The sequence below is a fragment of the Telopea speciosissima genome, chromosome 1 (genome assembly GCF_018873765.1).
Source record: "Telopea speciosissima isolate NSW1024214 ecotype Mountain lineage chromosome 1, Tspe_v1, whole genome shotgun sequence".
Lineage (NCBI taxonomy): Eukaryota > Viridiplantae > Streptophyta > Magnoliopsida > Proteales > Proteaceae > Telopea > Telopea speciosissima.
In genome coordinates this window covers 13,578,208-13,600,594 of record NC_057916.1, presented here as the reverse complement: position 1 = coordinate 13,600,594, position 22,387 = coordinate 13,578,208, and the positions used below count along the sequence as shown (strand labels likewise).

General features: G+C 39.8%; 1 protein-coding gene across 1 annotated transcript; it reads right to left on the bottom strand.

The window, feature by feature from the left end:
* Window positions 1–2,278: 2,278 nt before the first annotated feature.
* On the bottom strand, window positions 2,279–22,343 carry LOC122660126 (UNC93-like protein 3). The gene is made up of 10 exons (XM_043855309.1): window positions 22,179–22,343; window positions 21,940–22,103; window positions 21,125–21,188; window positions 20,915–21,028; window positions 20,741–20,785; window positions 14,416–14,666; window positions 14,213–14,303; window positions 5,716–5,828; window positions 5,476–5,599; window positions 2,279–2,475 (listed from the first exon to the last, which is right to left on the bottom strand). The coding sequence occupies exons 1-10, from the start codon at window positions 22,341–22,343 to the stop codon at window positions 2,290–2,292; spliced, it is 1,317 nt and encodes a 438-aa protein (XP_043711244.1). The 3' UTR covers window positions 2,279–2,289.
* Window positions 22,344–22,387: the final 44 nt, after the last annotated feature.

Genomic DNA, 22,387 nt, shown 5'->3' with positions numbered 1-22,387 from the left:
CACGCAAAGATATCAACATACATGCGAAAACTACTAATGAGGCTACTGACTTAAAAGAGAGATCCTCTATTCCCCAGGGCCCTTGAATTGTTATTTGTTACAACTCTCAAGGGTTCATGGTAAAAAGCGTTCCAATAGAACCAAACCACCTCCTTCCATCTCCCCATCAAATAAATTTGATTCTCTAATTATATTAACCCTGTGATCAAGCCTTACGTAGCAATTAAAAATTCCATCACATGCAATGCAAAGGGAGAATAATAATCCTGAACACCACAAGTGTAGTGCCTCCTAGGGAAAGTAGCTATTCCATAACCAACCAATTATAGACGACCATCTTCTCTCACTCATTGGGTTCAAAACTCTTGCTTCACTATTGTGAGAAAAGAAAAATAAATAAAAACAACTAGGTTTAAAGAAGGCCCACTGAAGATGATTTGGTGGGTGGGTGTGTGTGAGAGAGAGAGAGAGAGAAAAAAAACAAAGTGGAGGAGAGGGTCTGGTCGTAATCCACAACACACTCCTCCCTCATGGCCCTATCCTTCTATTTAATAGGAAAATCTTTTTAAAACCAAGGATAGTGGAGAAAAAATGGTAACCTTATTTTTTTGCTTTTTTTAGTATATAACACAAATTTTTTTTTTTAAATACCAGTGAATTCTGCTATTTCAGTTAAATACTGCTATAACTTTCATCTTTTGAAAATTAAAATGTACTACTGTTTTTTTTATCTTTTGAAATTCAAGGGCCAATTGGCCATCAGGGCCGACAAAGAGGCAAGGAGAGACCCACAAAGCATCAAATATGGTACCCATAGGACTCCACTTCTTGGAAAGCAATTAAATGTGGACTTGATGCCGTTAAGGAGATTTGAACCACCAATCAAGCTCCTGACACAATTTTCCCAAAGGAGTAGCAAACCACAGGGGCAAACCCTAGATCGGCAAAGGTACAACTTCTTAGTTCACCACTTCAGTGACAAGAAGTTTGACCCTTTATATTGAATTGAAACGAACATTAAAAAGTGTTTCCTCATTAATAACCTATTCCTCTCCTCGTAATGATATAAATATAGGAACTTCTTCGAGTCACTTCACACTCTACCATGGGCGACCCAACGTAGAGTACTAGAGTGTAAATTAACCATCCTCGAGAGTTCACCAACAGTATTCTGCAGGTCCTTCAAGAATAGCAACATCCAAGGGAAATCAGAAACAAATTGTAAGGTAACTAGAAAAGCCACCACCAGAATGAGACTCGTGCTCCCAAACCACCACAACTGGGAGTAGAAACAAATCTCATCAGTAGCGGAGCCTTGTCAACGTTTGCTTTTGCAATCCGCTCCATGGTTATTTACTATCGTGTTAGGTGTGCATCCCAAGAAAGAAGAGACCCTACCAAATCATATCTACTTTTGAGTTCTCTAACTCAATTTTCAGGCCAAAGTTTGTGTTAAATGTTCTTCGATCTGTACCTGCTGAGACCCAAACCTGAACCCACCAGTTCTTTTAAGGACTTACTTTGGTGACCATAGCAACAAAGCATCCAACACAAACACCTCCAATGGTGAAGAAGAAACCATAGAATGGGAAACACCATAGTTGTTCCACACTATAATTCTCTAGTGTTCAAACTAGATGGAAGTACAAAGACAATTCCCCAAACGGCTGACTAGGAAAAAAACAGAAGTGGGAGAGAGAAGATAATTCAAACTGAACATTTCTGATAAAATCTACGAATCATACAATATTGATGACCGACACATTAGGCAAGTTGCAATCCCCTCCCTCCCCCCCCCCCCCCTCCTAAAATTAGGAGAACAAGTATCTCAAACCCTAGAAACCCACTTCCAAACAAGTCTTGGCATTGCCTTGATTCAGTTTGGCCACCAGCACAGCATACCCAACTGGGCTAATATGAACATAAATGATACTGAAATATTGAACAACTCAACCCCTGAAAGAGGACAGTTGGAAAAAGTACTTCACTCCTAACAAAGAAAATGAAAATTGGTCTGTGAAGCGTAAAATAGAACAAGCAGCCACTTGAATTACATTTGAATGTGAAATGAAGATCCCAACCCACCAAGAGGTGCTATTCGAGGGGGCTCACAAACCACCTGATTTTACCATCAACCATTGTTCATAAGGAAGACCATTGTCAAGCATTTCAGCCACCACAAAGGAGCCGGACAAGAAAGACCTACATAGGGCAGTTCTGAGATTATACATGCAGTTGAAAAGTGAGTTACCAGGGTGCCACGAGACGTCATTATTGTAATTGCCAATATCAAGATCCGGAGGAAGAAAAAGCCTTCTCCACTCGCAGTGTTAGAAACAGAAACCCAGCTATTGAAAGAAATAGAGCAGCAAGCATTAGCACCAACATTGCCTGCAATGTTATGTATGGGCTCAGAAAGAACACAAGTGCTGTCGATGCACTCTGCCAAACCTTCAGTTGTGCGAATGCCCCTTCCTGTCCTCAAGAAAACATTTTCTCAGATCATTTTCAGCTAGGGACAAAGAATCATGATGTTCACAAGCACTACAACTGCAAATTGACAAGATATAGCCATGTAAATAGTTGAGTTATACTATCAGAATGGGATAGCCATGTACATTTGCCCCTCCCAGACCCTGCACTAGCGGGAGCCTCATGCACTGGGATGCTCTTTTTATCAGAATGGGTTCCAGGTGAATCTGGAATGGAACTCTACCTTCAACTTGAAGGTAAACCTTTGTACACTGCAGTGAGAGTAAAGCTAATCACCCAATCAAACACATAAAAAAATCCAATAATATCAGTTTTAAGTCTCCCAAAAGGCCCACTAGAATTCAACATGCCAGGTCTCTTCAATAAGGGGCAATCGCTACTGCATATGACTGGCTTTCCCATTTTTCATCAAGTTAATGGAATTTTTTTTTAACCCTCCCAAACTCAACTAACTTCAAAATCCATCGATCAATCTACTATCGCAACAGTCCAGTGATCATTGCCCATAGCAAAACCAAGTAACCCTTAAATAAGTCCAAATAAAAATCGAATCCATATGAAATTAGAGAAAGAGAGATTGGGTAACCAATGTGATACAGATCAAGTCCTTCGATTGGGCATTAAATTGGGTTCAATTCTGGCCCATATTCTGAGCCATCAAATTAGCTTGTACCTGGCGCCCATAATTTGGGGTCACATTCTGCCATCAATTTAGTCCAAAGAAGAGATTGAGATTTCTCATTTAAGGGAGGATTATTTCCTAGATTTATTAGTTACTGATTTGCAGGTCTAGGGGATTTAACAGATCTCGTGGGAGCCTAGGAGGACAGCTATCGACCAGCCTGTAGGAGATAATCAGATTGTGTGGGCCCCATGGCCATCTTACATGAAGGAAATAATTCAGGATTTCAGCCAGGCTGTTGTGTGTAATACTAGTAAATCTGAGACACAGGCCGTCTCTTAGGGTTTTTTTTTCCTCTTTTTTCCACCGAAGTGTGCGACTGCTCTACTTCCGCCGCCGAGCGTGTTCAATCCTCCGCCTTAGTGCGTGTTTAGATCTCCGCCTCAGTGCGTGTTTTCGTTTCCTTTCCTGTTCTATCTCCACCCCCGTCCGTCATGATCATGGGAAGCGACAGCGCAGAAGACGCCGATGAAGACGACGATTCAGAAGCTGATAAGCCTGCCTGGGGTAGATGCCTGATCCCTTGCTTCTACTATCCTCACTGTTGTATCGCCCCCCACCTTCGCCTCAAGGAGGAACAAGCCAGGTTGAACTTAGCTTCGTCGGAAACCATCAACGACCTCCTGCCAAGCTCCGCTCTCTCAGATGTGACAAAGCTCGAGCTGCCGGCGGCTTCTCTGAAGGTGGAGCTGCAGCCGAATCGGTGCTTCCCATACCGGATTCATATGGGGCTGACTAGTCTCAAGTGGCATTGTCGCTGCTGCGGAGATCACCGGTACCCCGACTGCAGCTGGATTTGGTTTGTCAAAGAAGGTTTGTTGCCGCTGCAACTTTGTGGGATCTCCAAATCTCAGGCCAGTGCACTCCTAGCTGCCCCTAGAAGTTGGATTTGGTTTGTCGAAGCTGGTTTGTCGCCGCTGCAGCTTTGTGGGTTCCCCAAGTCTAAGGCCAATGCCCTCCTTGCTGCTGAATCCCTGAAGCAGAAGGAGAAGCTCATCAATCGCCAGGGGCTCTCTATTCGTGTCTGGTTTGTTGGGGTTTTTAGCAAAAGTGGCCTTGACTTCAGCTGGACTTTGTTTGTCTTACTTGGGTGGTCGCCGTTGCCATTCAGTGAGATCTCTGCGTCTCAGGCTGCGCACTTCGAGAGGACAACTCCAAAGGGGGGCTCCCACACGGAGGAACGTTCGCAGATGCATCACCAGTCCACATTGCTCCCCCTCCCCTTGCCTCCATACCATTTCCACCCACCCCCTTACCCTTGTGGCTGTGCAGTTTTTGCAGGTTCCGGCGTTAGTGGCGCCTTGGATTTGGCTGGAATCGAAGCCCTTCTCCTTTCCGATTGGGCGGTCACCATCGCCGGCGATGGTGAAGCTAATCGGAATGCGCACCCTAGAATCAATGCAACGACCATCAAGAACTTATCGGAATGCGCACCCTAGAATCAATGCAACGACCATCAAGAACTTCATTGGGCCTCGTGCATACTGTGACTTTCCCCATCTCCCAGGGGCGTGTCTGGCATATGGCATAAGAAATGATGTTTTCTTTTTGTTTATTGCTGATGTATTCAATTTTTATGGCACGTTCGTGCATGCGCTCTATTATGTATGCTGTGTCTACAGCGAGTTTTCTTGGGATGTGGTTGTTACCCATTCCCTCCCCCGACTGGTCCTGCCTATGACATGTATGTTAGGACCATATGTCTCTCCCTGGTTTGGGAACCTTGTCAGTTTCGAAACCTTGTGTATCACATGTCAACTATCTGCCTTATGTTTCTTGTTTTCTTTCCTTTGGCGTTGGGCGCCCATGAATGAATAGCCCTGCTTTCTACCAAAAAAAAAAAGTAATACTAGTAAATCTATGTGGGGCCCTTGACAGCTTAGGTGGAGAAGATTTTAGAGGATTATGACAGTTTGCAATTTGGCCTATATTTTAGGGAAGTTTTGTTCCTTGCATGGGGGATTTTATTACTTAAAGATTAGTTTCTATTTTATAGGTTCTATGAATTAGTAGTTTCCTTTTTGTTTTATAGGACTCTTCAGTTTCTTAATTAGATTGGGATTGGGTTGCTTTGTAATTGGTTTATTATAAATAAGTCTATGTGGCTGAGCAGAAAGGAGACAGAGATTGAAGAAAAGAGAGCTATGATGCCAACAGAAGAACAGAAAGGTTCATTTGAATAGTATAAGAATCTACGCTCAAGTGAGTAATCAATTTCTTCAGCTACCATGAGCGGTTGGCCTGTAGCAGTAATAGACAAAGTTAATAACAACAGCAGAGCAACAGTAGCAACGATTTACCATGTCATGCCTGAATAGCATTCCAAACAGAGCATTCAGCTGTGTGTTAAATACCCCATCACCGATGCCGCACATTGCTGACATAAGAAGTAGGTATACAAGGCCTAGTACTCCACTAGTTAACCTGCTCAAAATAGAATAAAAGGAAGGTTTTCAAATGCCAAAGATTATACCGCTTCAGATTTCGAGTGGCGGTACAAATTTGACAAAATCATTAAGATGAATTCAAAAGAGATTAACCTGTAATTCAACAAAAGCGAAAGCAGTACAATGGCCTGAATTAAAGCTCCACCAGAAACTATCAAGGTAATTGATGGAAGACCAGTTGTAAATCGCCCAGCAGTCATTGAACACTGACACAAGAAGGCCAAGGAGAAGCTTAGAATAATAAACCAAATGCTCCCTAAAACTATTCACCGATTACATTTTTCTACAAGTTCTGAATTAGAAAACTCAAGTTACGACTAAGGTACAAGTTAGTAATGTATTTGCACTTGTGATAATAGAGCTCTACTTAATATATCCCTAGTAAGTAGAGAATAGGGTATGGACATCAAAATCCACAGATGATTAATTATATAAAGCATAACAAAGTTAAAATAAGAAAAATGAAGATAGATGTAGTTTATTACTGGTTACTTTATGTGAAACACTAAGTTTTCCATACATTTAATATGAGGAAATGTAAGGAAACAACTAAAGTACGAGTACATGGTCAACCAGCATAACATGACATCATTCGCTGGGTGCTGTTCTTCTATAAACTATTCCAACACTTCAGATTTCCTTATGTACACCAGTGAGCAGTAATGCCCATGAAATGGACACTCTTAAATACTAATTTCCCATTCTTCTCATTCTTATATTCAAAACCTCGCTCTTATCACTCCTTGCATATGTTTGCTATTAATCTATCAAAAAAACGTTCGATTCTATTGAGGTAAAAAATAAGCAAACCCCAGTAACCCCCCCCCCCCCCCCCAAACCTCCCAAAAAAACAGTTTTAAGATATATTCTCATTCTATTTCCCTTGCATCCAATAACTTAGATTCACATCAATCATCCAAGGGGTAGAAAATTTTATATATTAAAAAAGAGTGCCGATATATGTTTCTTAGCAGGTCCAGTGGGTTTTCTGAGTTTCAGGTCTCAAGGGAACACACGTAGGACTCAGTTGAGGTATTTTTGTATCTGGTCAACAGACAGTTACGAGAGTGCTGAAGGCATTAACATGGATCGGTAGTTTGGGAATAATTTAAATTTTAAGTTCATTTATTTTGCAATGGCAGTTTCTGTGATAAATTAGAGTAGTGCTATGGCCAGGATTTTTATGTTTCCAGGGGGATTTCAGTAATTTATAAGTTCAATAGGGTGTTCTGAAAATCATTTACAATGCCTGTGAGTAATGGGCCCAACTATAAATTATAGAAATTGTACACGAGAACCACAAAAAAATTAGACAGAAATCTAAATAATACAATATTCACCATGGACAGTGGTAGGGATGGACCATCAACCACACTATTGGAAGTAGACCATTCTCTCAACCACTAAAAAAATCTAATCACACAAAGGTCCATGTCCCGTATTTATAAACTGTAAACGAATCTTATTTCTAAGAAAAAAAATAAAGAAAGAACAAATAAAACCATGTCGTCTATTACAAGGAAAATGATAAAATAAAATCATATGGACAATAACCCATATTGACTAAACTAAATTCTATCCAAACTGATCCAAAACAATCTGAGTACTTAAAACCTAAATCCATAGGGATGGGAAAGACCACTAAAACTTATCTTACCTTGTCCAAAACACACTCAAACTGACCTACTATTATCTCATATGACCAATCTTCTTAGAGTTTAAAGGTAGGCTACAAATAAACTCCATACAGCCTTAAGTTGATCCAAAGTAACCTAACCTACAGTAGTACAATACTCCCAAATTATTAATGTCCGCTTTTGTGCATATTTCTCTTGGCTTATAAGCTTTAAAAAAATATAGTTTCAAGCTTTTAAATGGTGCAACAACACTTGATCAACAAGGCTCCTACAACATTCACTCTATAGCTCCCTCTTGAAGTTTGTGCAAGGAATTTTTTTAAGGAATACTGTGCAAGGATAATGTTACTTGAACTTACTACCCCATTTCAAAATAGGAAAACAAAGCAAACTGCATTGTTCTCTCCCATAAGTACCTCCAATAGCTTCCCAAAAAGCTTATAAGAGTGCATTTGTACACTGAATTTCTTTGAAGCATGGTTGACAACCTCTTATGTTCAAGGTTTCAATTACTGGAATCAGATTGGGCAGATTAGCCAACATCAATCATTCAATCCACTGATACAAGTTTGATACTTCGGACAGTACGAAGTATTGGGCAGGATCAGGCTATATTGCCCAATTTTATCCCTAATCCCTAGATTAGATCTAAATCAATGCTAATGCTACTGAAAACCTTATTAAATTTTTCCTCCAACTTTTCGTGGATTTTAAGACCATATCATTAGCTTGGGTACCAAACTCGCGCCGGGAAAATGGCAATCAGAATGCCTGCAGGTAGTAGGCCAACCAAGGAATTGAAGAAGCTGTAAATAAGAATTGCAGAAAATTGATAAGAGTAAAGGAACTCTTCAACATAAACAATGGGGAGGACTAGTACTAGAAGAGAACTATCTCTTACCCATAATAAAAGATCGTGGTGATGGTAGTCCATAAAGAGTCAACTACTTCATCCTATCCAACCTGACCCAATTTAATATGAACTTGTCTTTATAGCAACCCCTATTAATTTAGGCAACCATATCCACAAGGGATGGAGTAACCATCATGTTGCAGCCAGCTAAACTAGATTCCTGATTAGGAATCAGAGATCAGATCACTTGCTCCAAAGGCCTAGATCTAAACTATTTTCCCGATAAAACAGGGTTGAAAAGGCTTGCTGGTTTGTTAATTTCAGCAGCCTGCAATAGGGAAAGAAAGAGAAAATAAGAGTAATTTGAAACAGTAACTTTAGAAGAAAAAAGGAGAGGAAAATAGAGGAGTTCTTACAACTCTCAATTTTCACTAACAAGTATCTTCTTCATCAACGATTGATTGGGGGGTCTTTAATCTATTTAAAGAACCAAAATTTAAAACAAAAATCCCAATATCTAGCTTCCTAAAATAAGTAAACTAACTGAGAAAGTACTATTAGGACTCTAAATTTGTTAAACTACTAAAACTCCCAAAACAGAAACTAAATCTAATAGGACTCTTCCAAACTTATTTACGATAGCTAATGAATAGGTCCCACCATCTCTATAACAACTACGATTAGATAAAATACTAGACTAATCTCTAATGGGCCCACCATTAATTGAAATACTTATTTTCGTGCACCCCTTTAGGCCCCTATTTTTGGGTGTTATAATGCAGCCCATTACAAATAAAACTCAAAAGAATTAAAAGCCCATACTTCCATAGATATGAAACTAGGAACCATTATTCCAGTACTACATTATTCCCCTCGGTCAAAAAAAAAAAACTCATCCTCCAGTTTTGAATAAGAGAATCTTCAACGCACGATCAACAATCCACCTCCTAAACCCAATGAAGTTGACAATCAAACCACAAGCTAATGGTACAAAATCAGCAATAAGAAGTATGTTGTTGAAGACTTGATTTGAAAACACGAATTCGACATGTTCAATTAAACGATCAACCAGTTTATATTCCTCCATGGATTGCTCTTCAACAACAATTGGTGCCACTTCATATTCTTCCTCTTCCACCCGCTGTTGAACGAGTGGCATCAGCTTGTGAACAGAAGCTTCATAACGATTGAACATGAGCAGCAACCGACTTCATTGTTACTCCAGTTATCACCGAGACTCGTTTCACTAACCTTTCGCGAGTTCTCCTGCACCAATTGAATTTCTTGAAAGAAAGAAATGTCTCGTATGGATCCATGGCATCTACAGATGGATTTAAGTAGGCAAGGGTAGGCTTTGATACCAAAATTGATGCAGCCAGCCAAGCTAGATTCCAGATTAGGAATCAAAGATAAGATCGGCTGCTCCAGAGGCCCAGATCAGAACTATTTTCCTGATAAAACAAGGTTCAATAGAGTTGCTTGTTTGTTGATTTAGCAGCCTGTGATGAAGAAGAGAATAAGAGGACGAGAAAGAGGAGGTAAGAGTTGTTGTGGGACTGTAACTTAAAAAGAGTAAAGGTGAGAGGAGAAGAGAAGGATAGGAGAGGAGTTCTCACAACTCTCTATTTTCACAAAAAGATCTTCTTCATTTACTATCGATTGGGGGTATTATATGTATTTAAAGAACTAAAATAATAATAAAAAAATACTCCTAATATCTAATTTCCTAAAATAAATAAACTTAGAAAATACTATTAAGACTCTTAACTTGCTAAACTACTAAAACTCCCAAAACAGAAACTAAATCTAATTGGACTCAACTTAAAATTATCTATGCCAGCTACGGAATGGGCCTCACAAGATCTTATGACAATTACTACTAGATAAAATACTAAATTAAACTCTAATGGGACCCACCATGAATTAAAATACTTATCGATGCATCCCTTTAGACCCCCACTTTTGGGCCTCGTAATGCCAACCCATAATAAATAAAACTCAAATAATTAAAATCCCATAAGCAATAGACATTAATATAGGACCAATTTTGGAACCGGTCTTGCATTACATTAGACCGCTCAAAATAAACTTTCCTCTTCCAATATGCCTAGACTTCTAAAAATCATAGTAGAATAACAAATAGAACCACATATATTCCCAAGAAATCTTGCCTAGCGTAAATACACCCACATTGACACTCCCACAAATATAAACACCTTATAGGGCATGCTCCTGTATTAAGAAGCCAAGGTCGGCACAACAAGTTGGTTACTCATTATGATTTTTAGTAATCATAGTAGCAGTCCAACTGTACATAAAAGAAGGAGAGGGAGTTTCTTAAGTCTATGGAAAAGGCTACCCCTCAAGCCTATTTTAAATCATTGAAGGAGACATTATCCTCTTAAAAAGCTTCCCGCATCTGTGAAACGCTTTCTTGTGTGCTACTTCAGCACATCTTGGAAGCTCTGTCGCTGCAACCAGCTGCAAATCGGACCATACCTAGTCACCAAATCATCAAACTTATTTGTACACTCATCTGCAGACAGAAACCCTTGCTGAGAATTACATAAATGCTGGTATAAAGTCTGAACAAAATCATGTGCAATGATGTACCGCTTAAATCTTTTTTCTGTGTTCTCCCAGTCTGATGTCAAAGTTTCCCACTTCTCTACAAGTTACAGCATAACATTTTATAGCATAATAAATCTTTTCCTTTCAGTCTAATGGTCACCAATTTTACTTTTTATCATCAAGTTTCTTCTTATAATTAAAGTTACATTCGATACTGTCCAACCAATAATGGAATTCCACAGCCTAAAGGCTTCATTGGTTTTCCAAAATTTCAATTTTGAGAATGAACTCTATGCTTTGTAAACCACTAGTCCCTAAGGCTCTCTTTGGTTAGATTTCAATTCCAATTTCATATTGATTTCTTAAAAGAAGTCAACGAATAGTTTTTTAGTCAAGAAATTGAAATATTTTGGTTGCATCAATTGAAAAAGTATTTCAATAATAATAATAAATCCATTTGGTAGTGCAATTCTAAGAATAGATTCTATCTATTTATGGACTTCTTTTTTCGCAGAACCGTCAGGAAGGGCCAGTTCAGGCAGGGTCCACAATAGCTATTCGAAATGGAATCGCAAGGTCCACAGGTGCTTAGCCATGAATTGATGGGAGAAGGGGCAGCGGGCTGCTCGGCAGCGGCAGGGTCCAAAAAGTAAATTAAATCATTCTGCTGCTGCAGAACTCCGACCAAGGACGCTGTTGTTCCTCTCCAAATTATCTTCCAACACTGACGCTGAGATACCTTCTTCCATATATTCTTCTTCCTCCCCTAGTTGCCGCCAGCTTCCACTCCCTACCCCTGTCTTCTCCGACATCTACCGCACCAACTCTTTCCCCATCAAAGCCTCCACTGTTTGCAAATCCACCTCCTTCTCCTTCACTTTCTTCTCTTTACTACTCCCGAGCCATAGCCACCTCATCCTCTCCCTTATCTCACACCACCTCTTCATGCGCTCCCTCACAAAACCCATAATTCACCTTCTTATCTCGTGCAGCCCTAATGCTCTGCACCACTTCCCATGTTAATGCCAGCTTCAACGTCTCCTCCAGCGACCCGGGCCTCTGCAGAACGATCCAGTCCTGGAAATCTTCTCTCAATCCATTGATGAACACCCCTTTCAACAATCCATCTAAAATACCGTGGTCGGGCTCAGATCACCTCTTCAGTATCCACTGCAATCTCAAGTAGTAGCTGTGAATTGACACGATGTTGTGTGGCCTTAGCGTCCTCCACTCAGACCGGCACTAGTCAAGTAACTCAGTTTGGTGGTAGAAATTCAGGAAGAAAGACTTGACTTCTTCCCAACTAAGAGATGAATTGGGGGGTGGGTGGAGCGAAGGTTGCAGCAGAGAAGGGGGGTGGGGGTTGTGCAGAGGGGGTGGATCAGGGGTGCAAGAGAGAGGGAGGGTGAGGTGGGAGGAGGCATTGCCAAGGGGGAGCAGTAGATCACAGCATGGTGGACAGTGGCTCACGGAGGTAGTGTCTTCTCCGTTCGTCATCTAACCAAAATGTGAGAGAGAGAGAGTATTAAATAGGTTGACATCAACTTAAATAGAAATCTTGAAATAGCTAAAGAATTCTATTCAAATTGATTTCAATCTCTCTGAGATTGGGTGCAACAATCATGCCAAACAACGAGAAATTGAAATATCTCCCTAAAAAATCCAACCATAGAGAGCTTAAGAAATGTGATTGAAGAAAGGACTCTCAAATGAAGCCTTCTGGCATGGAAGATTCTTCAATTTATATATTCAAAGATCTACTTGTAATCAAAGATGAGGGCGAAGCAACCCAAGCAATCAAGAAATTCCTCATTCAGAGGACTTCGATGGCGTTCTGCAATATCTGTTATGCTATTTATCTACCACTTCCTTTTTTTCTAAAATTGCACGTCGTGTCATTGGAACATGAAAGGGCTTCTCTGTTAAGTCTTCCACCTCAAAGATTCCTCTTCACAAATAGGAATTTCCAGATTCACAAGAAATAGGTCAAATTAATCAACTTGTATTTTTAGCTGCACCAAATCATTTGAAATCTCTAGCACAGTATGCATCCACTGTTCTGCTGACTTAACCACTTATCCTTTGAGGCTCTATCAGACAACTACAGCTTCGACAACCAAGATCATTTAGTTCTTTTTCAAGCGTGAAAACACCAAGGCAAGTAACAGCAGTATTGGGAAAGAACTGAGCAATCACAAACAGTAGGGGGGGGGAATAAAAACAGGATCACAAATAAAATTCCAGCAATAAAGAAGGATCAAGTCCCAAACCTACAGTTAAAACCTTAGGCCCAATATAGTCCAGATTGACAAGTCATTGGTGACAATAACTTTGTAGTCAATAATCAGCAAAAAATTACTTCAACCATCATGAAATCTTTACATAAAAAATAAACCCAAAAAAAATATTTTTTTACTTTAATTTTGAACCGTCTTAAAAATTACAGCTCTTGTTCTTAAAACAGAATCTTTAAATGGACTAGTAAGAGAGACCAAGTTAAACATTAAAGGCAAAGAAAACATAGAAACATGATTATGTAGACAAGTATAAACCATCCAGTTAGCATCTTCTTCTTCTTTTTTTTTTGGGGGGGGGGGTATAAGCAAGGTTCTAAGACTCGGGTCTCGGTGGCATCTCGACCAAGCCAGAAACCGAGTCGAGTCGAGATCTCGGCGAGTTGCAGCATTTTTATTTTTTTTTACTCGGCGGGTTTTACACATATTTTGGGTCTGAAACTTGGTATCCAGCCTATTTCAGGCCATTTAAACACAATGGCATGCCCAGATTTGCCAAAAAAACAAGTCCAAATATGAGTTTTACTTTGGAATCCTACAAATAGGTGATGATTTTTGGACTGCTGGAGTTGAATCTTCACTTTAGCACTTGAATCTCACTTCAAACAATGCAATCCACCCAAGATTTGAAAGAAAGAGGAAGAAATTTGAGGGAGAGAGTTGTTTGAGTGTTTTCCCCTTTGTTTAGAGAGCTATGGACAGAACTATTGACATTTCCGAGTACTGTCCATTGCCCTCTTTTGATAAAAATGGGCACATGGGTCAAATGGGCAATTAAAATGGGTAAAAACCATGTTCTAACCCGATACCGAGATCTCGAGATCGGCGAGATATTGAACTTTTAAAACTAAAAAAAAAACTGGAAAAAATGTGTACCGAGACAATACCGAGATCTCGCCGAGAAAGTGTAATTTTAGAATGCGTATGGCATCTCGTCTCGGGATCTCACGAAACCGAGAAACTGGGAGATCTCGCGAGTTCTCGAACCATGGGTATAAGAACCGGTTAGCCACATGATAGTGCATCAGATCTAAGGTTCTTCCACCCTAACACAGAAGTATGGTCCTAAGTCCTAACACTCGAGATGTTCTTTCGAATCACAAAACTAATAACATTATTTTAAAAGAAAAAGGCAAAACTGATGTAGATGCATTTGAATATTATTAACATAAAAATGTTATCTGATTTACTATGATGAATAAAAACATATTCTTTATCAGCATTGTCATACTTACTGCTGCATCAAAAGCCCCATAAACTGCCATTGCACCACCTACACCCGAGACACCAAGTGCTGGCGTTACAACATACTTGGTAAATTCAGCCCTGAGAACAAAATGGCATTGAAATAATTCATAGAAAAGGAAGAAGATAAATTTGATAACAGGATAATTTTGGTTAAGTGTTTGCATGTCGGAGCATAGATTCTGTATTTTACCAAACAAATGCTTGCTGCAAGCCTGAATATGAGACAAGAGGGATGATCAACAGCATCCGCCTGTCAAGCAATGGAGCGATGACCTTTTTAAAGAAAGAAAACATGGAGGAAAAGAAACTTTCAGATGATTTTGGTAGCCCTTCCTCCCCTTTACCATCCATTTTATGTAAAAAGCCCATCAGCATGGTACCCAAGGTCATGATTACAAGGAAGATGATGAATAATAGTGTCGTTCCACTGGTACTTCCTCCCTGCAGTGTTTGCAAATATGTAAGGAGATGAGCCCACATGGCTAGGATAGAAATCGCTATTCTACCTGCCCAACATACAAAATCTACTTAACCAGAAAACAACTTAACAGACTGATCAGAACTTTCCCACCCAACCATTTTTCTACTGAACAGCGCAGAAATTGCAAAACACACCAAAAGAAAATCTATCCAAATATTTGAGATCATGTGTCACTCAGACACGTCAAGATGAATCTTACCTGTGCCTAAGACGTCATTTTCAGGCATAGATGCCACGCAAATGCTTCCATGATATACCTCCCGGTGGAGGGGTTACGAGGAGAGGGAACACACATGCACAATCACTTGTTGCACAAACCAGAAAGTTCAACTTCAATATTCAATCCTCAAATCTTCAAATCTGTTGCTCTCCTACGATTACAATGAATAAATAGAAAATAGTCTTGCATAGAAATAGAAAACTAACTAAAGTGGAAACAACCCAAATTCCCAAAGAGGAAACTACCAAAATAAGACATCTAGGAAAAAGACACTACCTAAGAAACTCCTACGTAATCTACCCTCAAATAAACTAAAGTAAATATTGCATCCTAGCTAAACTACCAGCCCTTGCCAGACCAGAAAAATGGTTTAGGACCAGTCCTTGGTTTGGGCTTCCAAAGTGGATCATGTCGGTCCAACTAGGCAAGGCAACTGCATCAGCTCTCCTCCTCTGAAAAGAACTCGACACCGTCAAGTTTGGATGAGGTCCAAGAATGTCGTCCGAGTCAACTCACCGTAGGAGGACTGTACTAGCTATCTTCTTGAATATGATAGATGGAAGCTCTTTTGCTGGGAGGAATTTCATCTCAAGTCCACCATGCTGAAAGGAACATGTATTCTCATAACCACAATGCTAGGCTTTCTTGTCGTACAACCAAGGGCATCCCAAAAGAATATGGCAAACATTCAGGGGGAGGACATTACACTGCACCTGATCAATCAGTCCACCAATGGAAAACGTGAACAAACACCTTTCATTAACCTTGAGATTTGTGTTGTTCATCCACGCAACTTTATAGGGATTCGGATGAGGTTCCATCTTCAAACCTAACTTGCGAACAACATCTTCAGCAACAACATTGGTACAACTAAGGGTGTTAAACGGTCCAATATCGGTTAAACAGTTCGGTTCGGTTCAGTTTTGACTGCTTGAGGGTAGAAACCGTAACCAGACCGTTTAGCTAAACGGTTGCATATCCAAAACTGTAACCATTTAGTAAACGGTTTCGGTTAAATGGTTATACACGATTTTCGGTTAACTGGTGCTACACGGTTTGGGTTAGCCGATTATGAATAACATCCCTGATTTACTAAATAGTTTAATAGTTTTCAAACCAAACCTCCTGCATTTTTTAATAGAAAATGGGTTGTAGCCTGTAGTGCATCTCTTTTAATTAGTAAATACCTTCAATGGACGATGGATCCCATGAAAATGTTGTACCTTCAATCACTGTTAACCCTTCTTTTTTTTTTTGGGTAGAAAATGGTTTACCTTCTATGTAATAATACTTAATAGTTATTAGTAATTAGTTATTAATTATGAAGTTATTAGTTTTTTTTTTTTTTAAACAAAGAAATCTTTTATTGAAGAAACATGACTTAGTGAGTTAGTGACTTAGTGGTTAGAACTTGGTAGTTGCTATTGCTAGGTTTTGAAGCTTTTGATGTTTGATTTAAACAGTTATAATCGGCTATAATTGGATTAAACGGCCTGAAACCATTGGATTAATCGGTTAAAACCGGACCGAACCGTTTAGCTAAACGGTGGCATTTCTGAAACCATAACCAGACCATTTATTTAAACGGTCTGCCGGTTCCGGCTTAAACGGTTCGGTTCGGTTCGGTTTCGGTAAATGGTTTCGGTTTTGTTTTGACACCCTTAGGTGCAACTGCCTGGGTAAGGCACCGTATCACACAGGCTGTCATTGCATCGCACCTTAGTCTAGAAAATACTATTACGACGTTAATCTTTATCGTTATCTTTCTCATTGAAAACCTTCTGTGTAGCCAAGAGGGGGCGAATAACATAACAATATTGTCATTCACCATCACTATCATCATCATGACCTCACTAGGCTCACAATCACGATCAGCCACCAAACTGATCGTCCTTGTTGTTAGTTGCTTCGTCGGTTCAAATGGAATCAAGTTGTCATTGTTAATGTAAGCTACCAAAAGGTTAGGGCACTGAGCAATCATATGTCCGTACCCCTTGCACGTAAAGCACTAAATAGCTGCTTTCAGTATCACCGAATTTTTGTCATACCCACGTCGAGGTGGAGAATACAGTCTATCTGAACCTCGTCGAGATGGAAATAAGGACGAACCGGTCGTGTAGGTGCCATAGAAGAACCACTAGCCTGTGGTTTGCTAACAGAAACTGACTTCTCCTAAGAAGAAGACTGTTGTGGGCAAAAGCTATCACCTCTAGAATATGTGAGTAAAAGTCCTCTGATTTTAAGGCTTCCTCAAATTTTCGTCAATCTGATATGCCATCTGAATTGCTTCCTTTATAGTAGGTAGTCTACTGGAGGCAAGTGCAGCACTGATCTGTGGATGCAAGCCGTTGCGAAGTTGTGCCACTAAGACATCATCGTCCCACTCAAACTCAAAACGATTGGCAAAGTAATATAACTTTGCCACATACTCCTCAACTGACATACTATCCTATCTCAACTACACAAATTTGAGGTTTACACGTTGCTTAGAATCAGCCGATTGGAAGCTCCTGTCAATTGCATTTCGTATCTCAGCCCATGTATTGCCCAAGACCTCGAGTTCAGTTCTGTGGCTAGTGTTTGATCCACCAGACCCGAGCCATGCCTTTCAACTTACCCTCTACGAATATCAATTTTATATCCTCTGTCAAGTAGTACCATCCGAAGAAAATATCCAAACTATGGACCCAATCAAGGTATTGCTCCGGGTTGGGGTCCCCATTAAAGTCAATGACATCCAACCTTGCCACTTTGTCCATTCCAACTTCATATAGTCCAGCCCCATATAGTGGTGATGTGTAATGTGGTGGTGGGGAGACGCGTAACGAGTCTTTGAGGACAAAGTTGGAGGAATCCCCAGATAACATGGGATTCTTTCCTTTCTCAGAAGCCTCTAGTCGGTCAATCGAAGCATGCAAAGATTCCATCATTGTCTGAATGGAATTGACAGCAGTAGTGAGAGTGTCAACACGTCCGATGAGGACATCAAATTTTGCATCAGTTTCACTTTTGTATGAGTTAAGTTGTTGGATAATCTCGTTGTTGGCGACCATGGTGAAGGCAAGTAGGATAACACTAAGGGTAATGGCAAAACAGTAAATAATGACAACTTGAGAGAGAATGGTCCAACTGTTAATAATGGGAAACAAGGAAAACAACTTCAACAGGATAACACGTATGATGGGAGGGTAATTCTGGAAAATAAAATTGAAGGAGCTAAATAAACTAAAAGAATAAAGTGGGGCTATCATGGGAAAAGTGGGTTTAAAATGGAAAGAAAGACTTATCGAATGGGCAGGGTGTGGAAGACGTGTTGCAGTCGTCTTCCTTTGGCAGTTGGAGATGGCAGAAGCAAGGGAACCTTTGGCAGAATCAAAGAGAACCAGAATGCGACTTCAACTCCAAGGGGAAGACAGCGACTGCGATTGCGGGTGTCGAATCGCAGGGAACGTTTGGTTCTCTGCTTCTTGATTTCTCTCTTCTTTCTCTGTCTTGCTTCCCCTGTTTCTGGTTGCTGGCGGAAAACAAGGGCAAGGGTGAGGGTCGACTAAGTTGTAGAAGAAAAAAAGGAAAGAGGTGGTGGGGAAAGGTTAGCGCTGGGAATCGAAGGGAGGATTGGCTGGATTTTTGTTCGACTCCTCTGTTTCAAACAGTGTTTATTTATGTTATGGAACTGCTGTGGGGGTCAGAGGGTGGAGGAGTGTAACGGAGGGGTGGTTTTTTTTCTACTTGGAATGGTAAAGAAAGAGGACAGTTAAGGTGGTTTTTTTAGTTTTGGTTTTGCTGATACACTGGGCAAGATAATGGGAAGGTTGGGGGTTTATTATAGTAGGATAAAAAAGAGGTTTGGGAAGGGGGAACAATGAGAATGAGATGAGAGAGACGGACAGGGAAGGAGATGGATCCTACGGCTCTGATACCAATTTGGTGGAGGTCCGGTTAGGAGTAGAGGGGAAGTCTGGAAAAATCACAATTGTAGGGGCGAAGAGTGAAGAGGCAACACACATGCGCAATCACTTCTTGCACAAACCAACAAGTTCAACTTCAATATTCAATTCTCAGATCTTCAAAACTGTTGCTCTCCAACGATTACGATGAATAAATAGAAAACAGTCTTGCATAAGAATAGAAACGTAACTAAAATGGAAACAACCCAAAGAGGAAACTACCAAAATAAGTCATATCTAGGAAAAGGAAACCACCTAAGAAGCTCCTACGTAATCTACCCATTTCAAATAAACTAAAATAAATATTGCATCCTAAGTAAACTACCAACCCTTCCAGACCAAAAAAAAGAGGCTTAGGACCAGTCCTTGGTTTGGGCTTCCAAAGTGGGTCATGTCGATAAAGCCAGGCTAAGGCAATTGCATCACCTACCACATCCGTTGTCAACCATTCTGCAATCTTATTTGTTCTTACGCTGTTGGATCAAAAAATGCATACATTATTAGTTATTCTATACATCATACAGCTATTTCTTATTCTTCACCTAACCCTTAGATTTTGTTTCTTAATTAAAATATTTTTTATAATTTTTTTTGAAATAAGAATACCATAATTTAGCTAGAATAATAATGTAATGAGACAATAATCATCATCTTCAATTGTAAATACAACAGCTGTTTTCATAATTTAAAAGAATTTTCAAACCAAAACAGAAACTGGTATCCTATATTCTGAATTTTCTATAATTTTTCTCATGAGGCCATAAATCGGCCAACAGTATCTTAGCAAATATATAACTAAGCTTTCAAACACTAAGTATTAAACCTACTTTTTCCAAAAATTTGTTGCATGAAAATCAATTTCTTCAAAAACTAAAAAGAATATTTTTGAAACAGAAAATAAATTTAGGCTCTGTGAACTCATAGATTAGGCTATGTTGTGTAACATGAAAAATCGAAGGCCAACGACCAAGTATTTATCCTATTTTTTGCAAAAAAATAATTTTTAGGAGAAGTAATATACCTCCCAACTTTGAATCTTGCACATATCTTCCAACAATGCAACAGGTCATCGCTTCCAATGCGTTCCTCTACTGCCCAAGTACTTGTTCCAACCTTTTACAGCAGTTATTGGGCCAAGAAATCACACCAAAAAAAAGGTTTTTTCCCCCATCGCTGTCAAAACCTGACAAACGAATCATTTGATACTTCGCTTTTATTATAAAAGCAAAGTAACGTTTCGACCTAAATATCGGCGAGACGACGTATGTGTCCAAAATTTTGGTCGAAACATGGACATTCTTAAGTATCACATGCCATTTCGTTTCGACACTTGTCGAAACCGAAATATTCACAAGATTTCAACCCTGTTCCCACCTCAATTATAACTAAATGAAATAAACCTTGTGAACCTTCAAAAACACCAATCCTGACCAAGTTGTAGAACTTGATATCTGACGTCAGATTGGGCTCTGCAGATCCCAATACAATCCCCAACCCGGACAATAGTTGAGGCAATACTTCTCTGCACCAGGGGTGTTATCGATGGGTCAGTTTCAGGTGATCCCAATTTGGACAAGCTTGAATCCTGATGCCAATTTTCATTACTGCTGCAAATCAGCATCATGCAATTTGATCCTTCAACAACAACAAAATCAGTTGTTCTGAAAACTAATCCACAAAATATCACATATTTCCATTTCAAACAATCATAAATCAAATCCACTGGGTCCTAAACAATATCATCTAAAATCCACCTTTCTAAACTCCGAAAAATTACAAAAAATTTACTAATAAAAAAATTAAGAACAGCAGTCTGTAAGCAAAATGGAATAGGTGAAAAACGACAGCCCAATGCAACATCCCATACCTTTCCATTTTTCAACAGAGCTAGTGATATCAGATTCCCGATGCACTGCAAGATTGTAAGGTAGCAGTACAGGTTAGGCCAGCATCTAACTGAAAATGAGGATCCATCAAGAAAAGATTCTACCAGTCATAGCATGCAGTTTTTTTTTTTCAATCAGAAACAAAGACAATGCACCTGATAACTGGCAACAATTCCCCAAAATTCCCCATTAAAGTTACCAATGACCGTCCCTTCATGCAAAGAGTTGTCTTCTGCATGGCAGCGTGCAGTGGAAGTGAGATATGTTCCCTGGTGGACCATAGTTGCTGTGGATAAGAACCTTTTCTGGTCCAGTAAAATACTAGGGAAAAGAAGTTGAAAAAACCAAAAACATGTGTGCATCACCTGTCCAACCCAGATTATTGAAGCAGCAAATCCCAGGTACAAAGAAGCCGGCACCATGGTATACCTACAGCAAGTAATACATTAAGTTCACAGCCTAACTACAAGATTTGATTTTCTACTACAAAAGGCACTTCCAATCCTTAGCCTAAATTAATCAATATGCTGATGACTTTAACAATCTATTAAATTCTAGACTTCAGACATGTGGTTGTGAAGAATTGGAATCTTGTTCTCCATGAGACATCAGACAATTGTGTTTTAAAAGTTAAATTATAGCCTCAATGAGGCCAGTAAAATAGAAAAATCAGTTGGGGTCGGTCGCATCAAGAATTTAGAGAGACAGATGTGAATATTTGAGTAATTACAAGTGGGTGAGGCTTTCAGTTGGATTCAAATCTGACAGTTGAAGCCTCAATAGCACCTACAAACGTTCATTTTAAATGATTTCTCATTTCTCTTCTCGTAGACATCTTAAAAAATAAAAGTGAAACACAGCCTCCGCTGAAGTGATCAAAATTGAAAACTATGACGGCTTCCACATGATGGGTATATCAAAAAAGGGGGGAAATGTTTACCGAGTTAGGCACCAAGTATTAACTTGATTGTCGATGGTGGCAGGGTAACATGTGAGTGCCCGGTGAATTATCAATTCAACAAAGAACTTGACGAATAGCCACTAAGAATAGTTTCAAGAGTGAATAATTCAAAAATGGAATACACTGAACAGTCATTCTCATCCGAAAGATGATCAGGCTGAACAACCCAAAACACACGATGGAGCAACATTTATGAAAAGAGAGAGGGAGAAGGCGCACCAGGATGGTTTCAAATTTGCAGCAATGAAGAGCCAATAACCAGTAGTTCCAAGAACCAGAGCATTCTTGGACCCGAGTTTCTGAACCACCGGAGAAGCCACTAAAGAGAAAAAGGTCAATGAGAGATACAGTATGCCCAGCGAGTAAGTACCCAAATCTCCCTCCTGAACAGAAGTACAACATTTCAAAACCTCATCATCGACAGCCAAACATGCAAAACTTCCAACACTGAAACTCACCGAATTCACCGTGCTCTCCAAATTCTGAGCAGCCCCATAAGCCAACAAAATCAATAGGAAAGCACAGCTCAATATATGGACATCCCTACTACGATTCCTCGGTCGTCCTACCGTCAAATCCCCAGAAACCAGAGGTACTGCTTCTTGAGATTCCACGGGATCCATCCGTCATTAAAAGCGAAAACTCAGTTTGCTCCCCTCCAATCTCT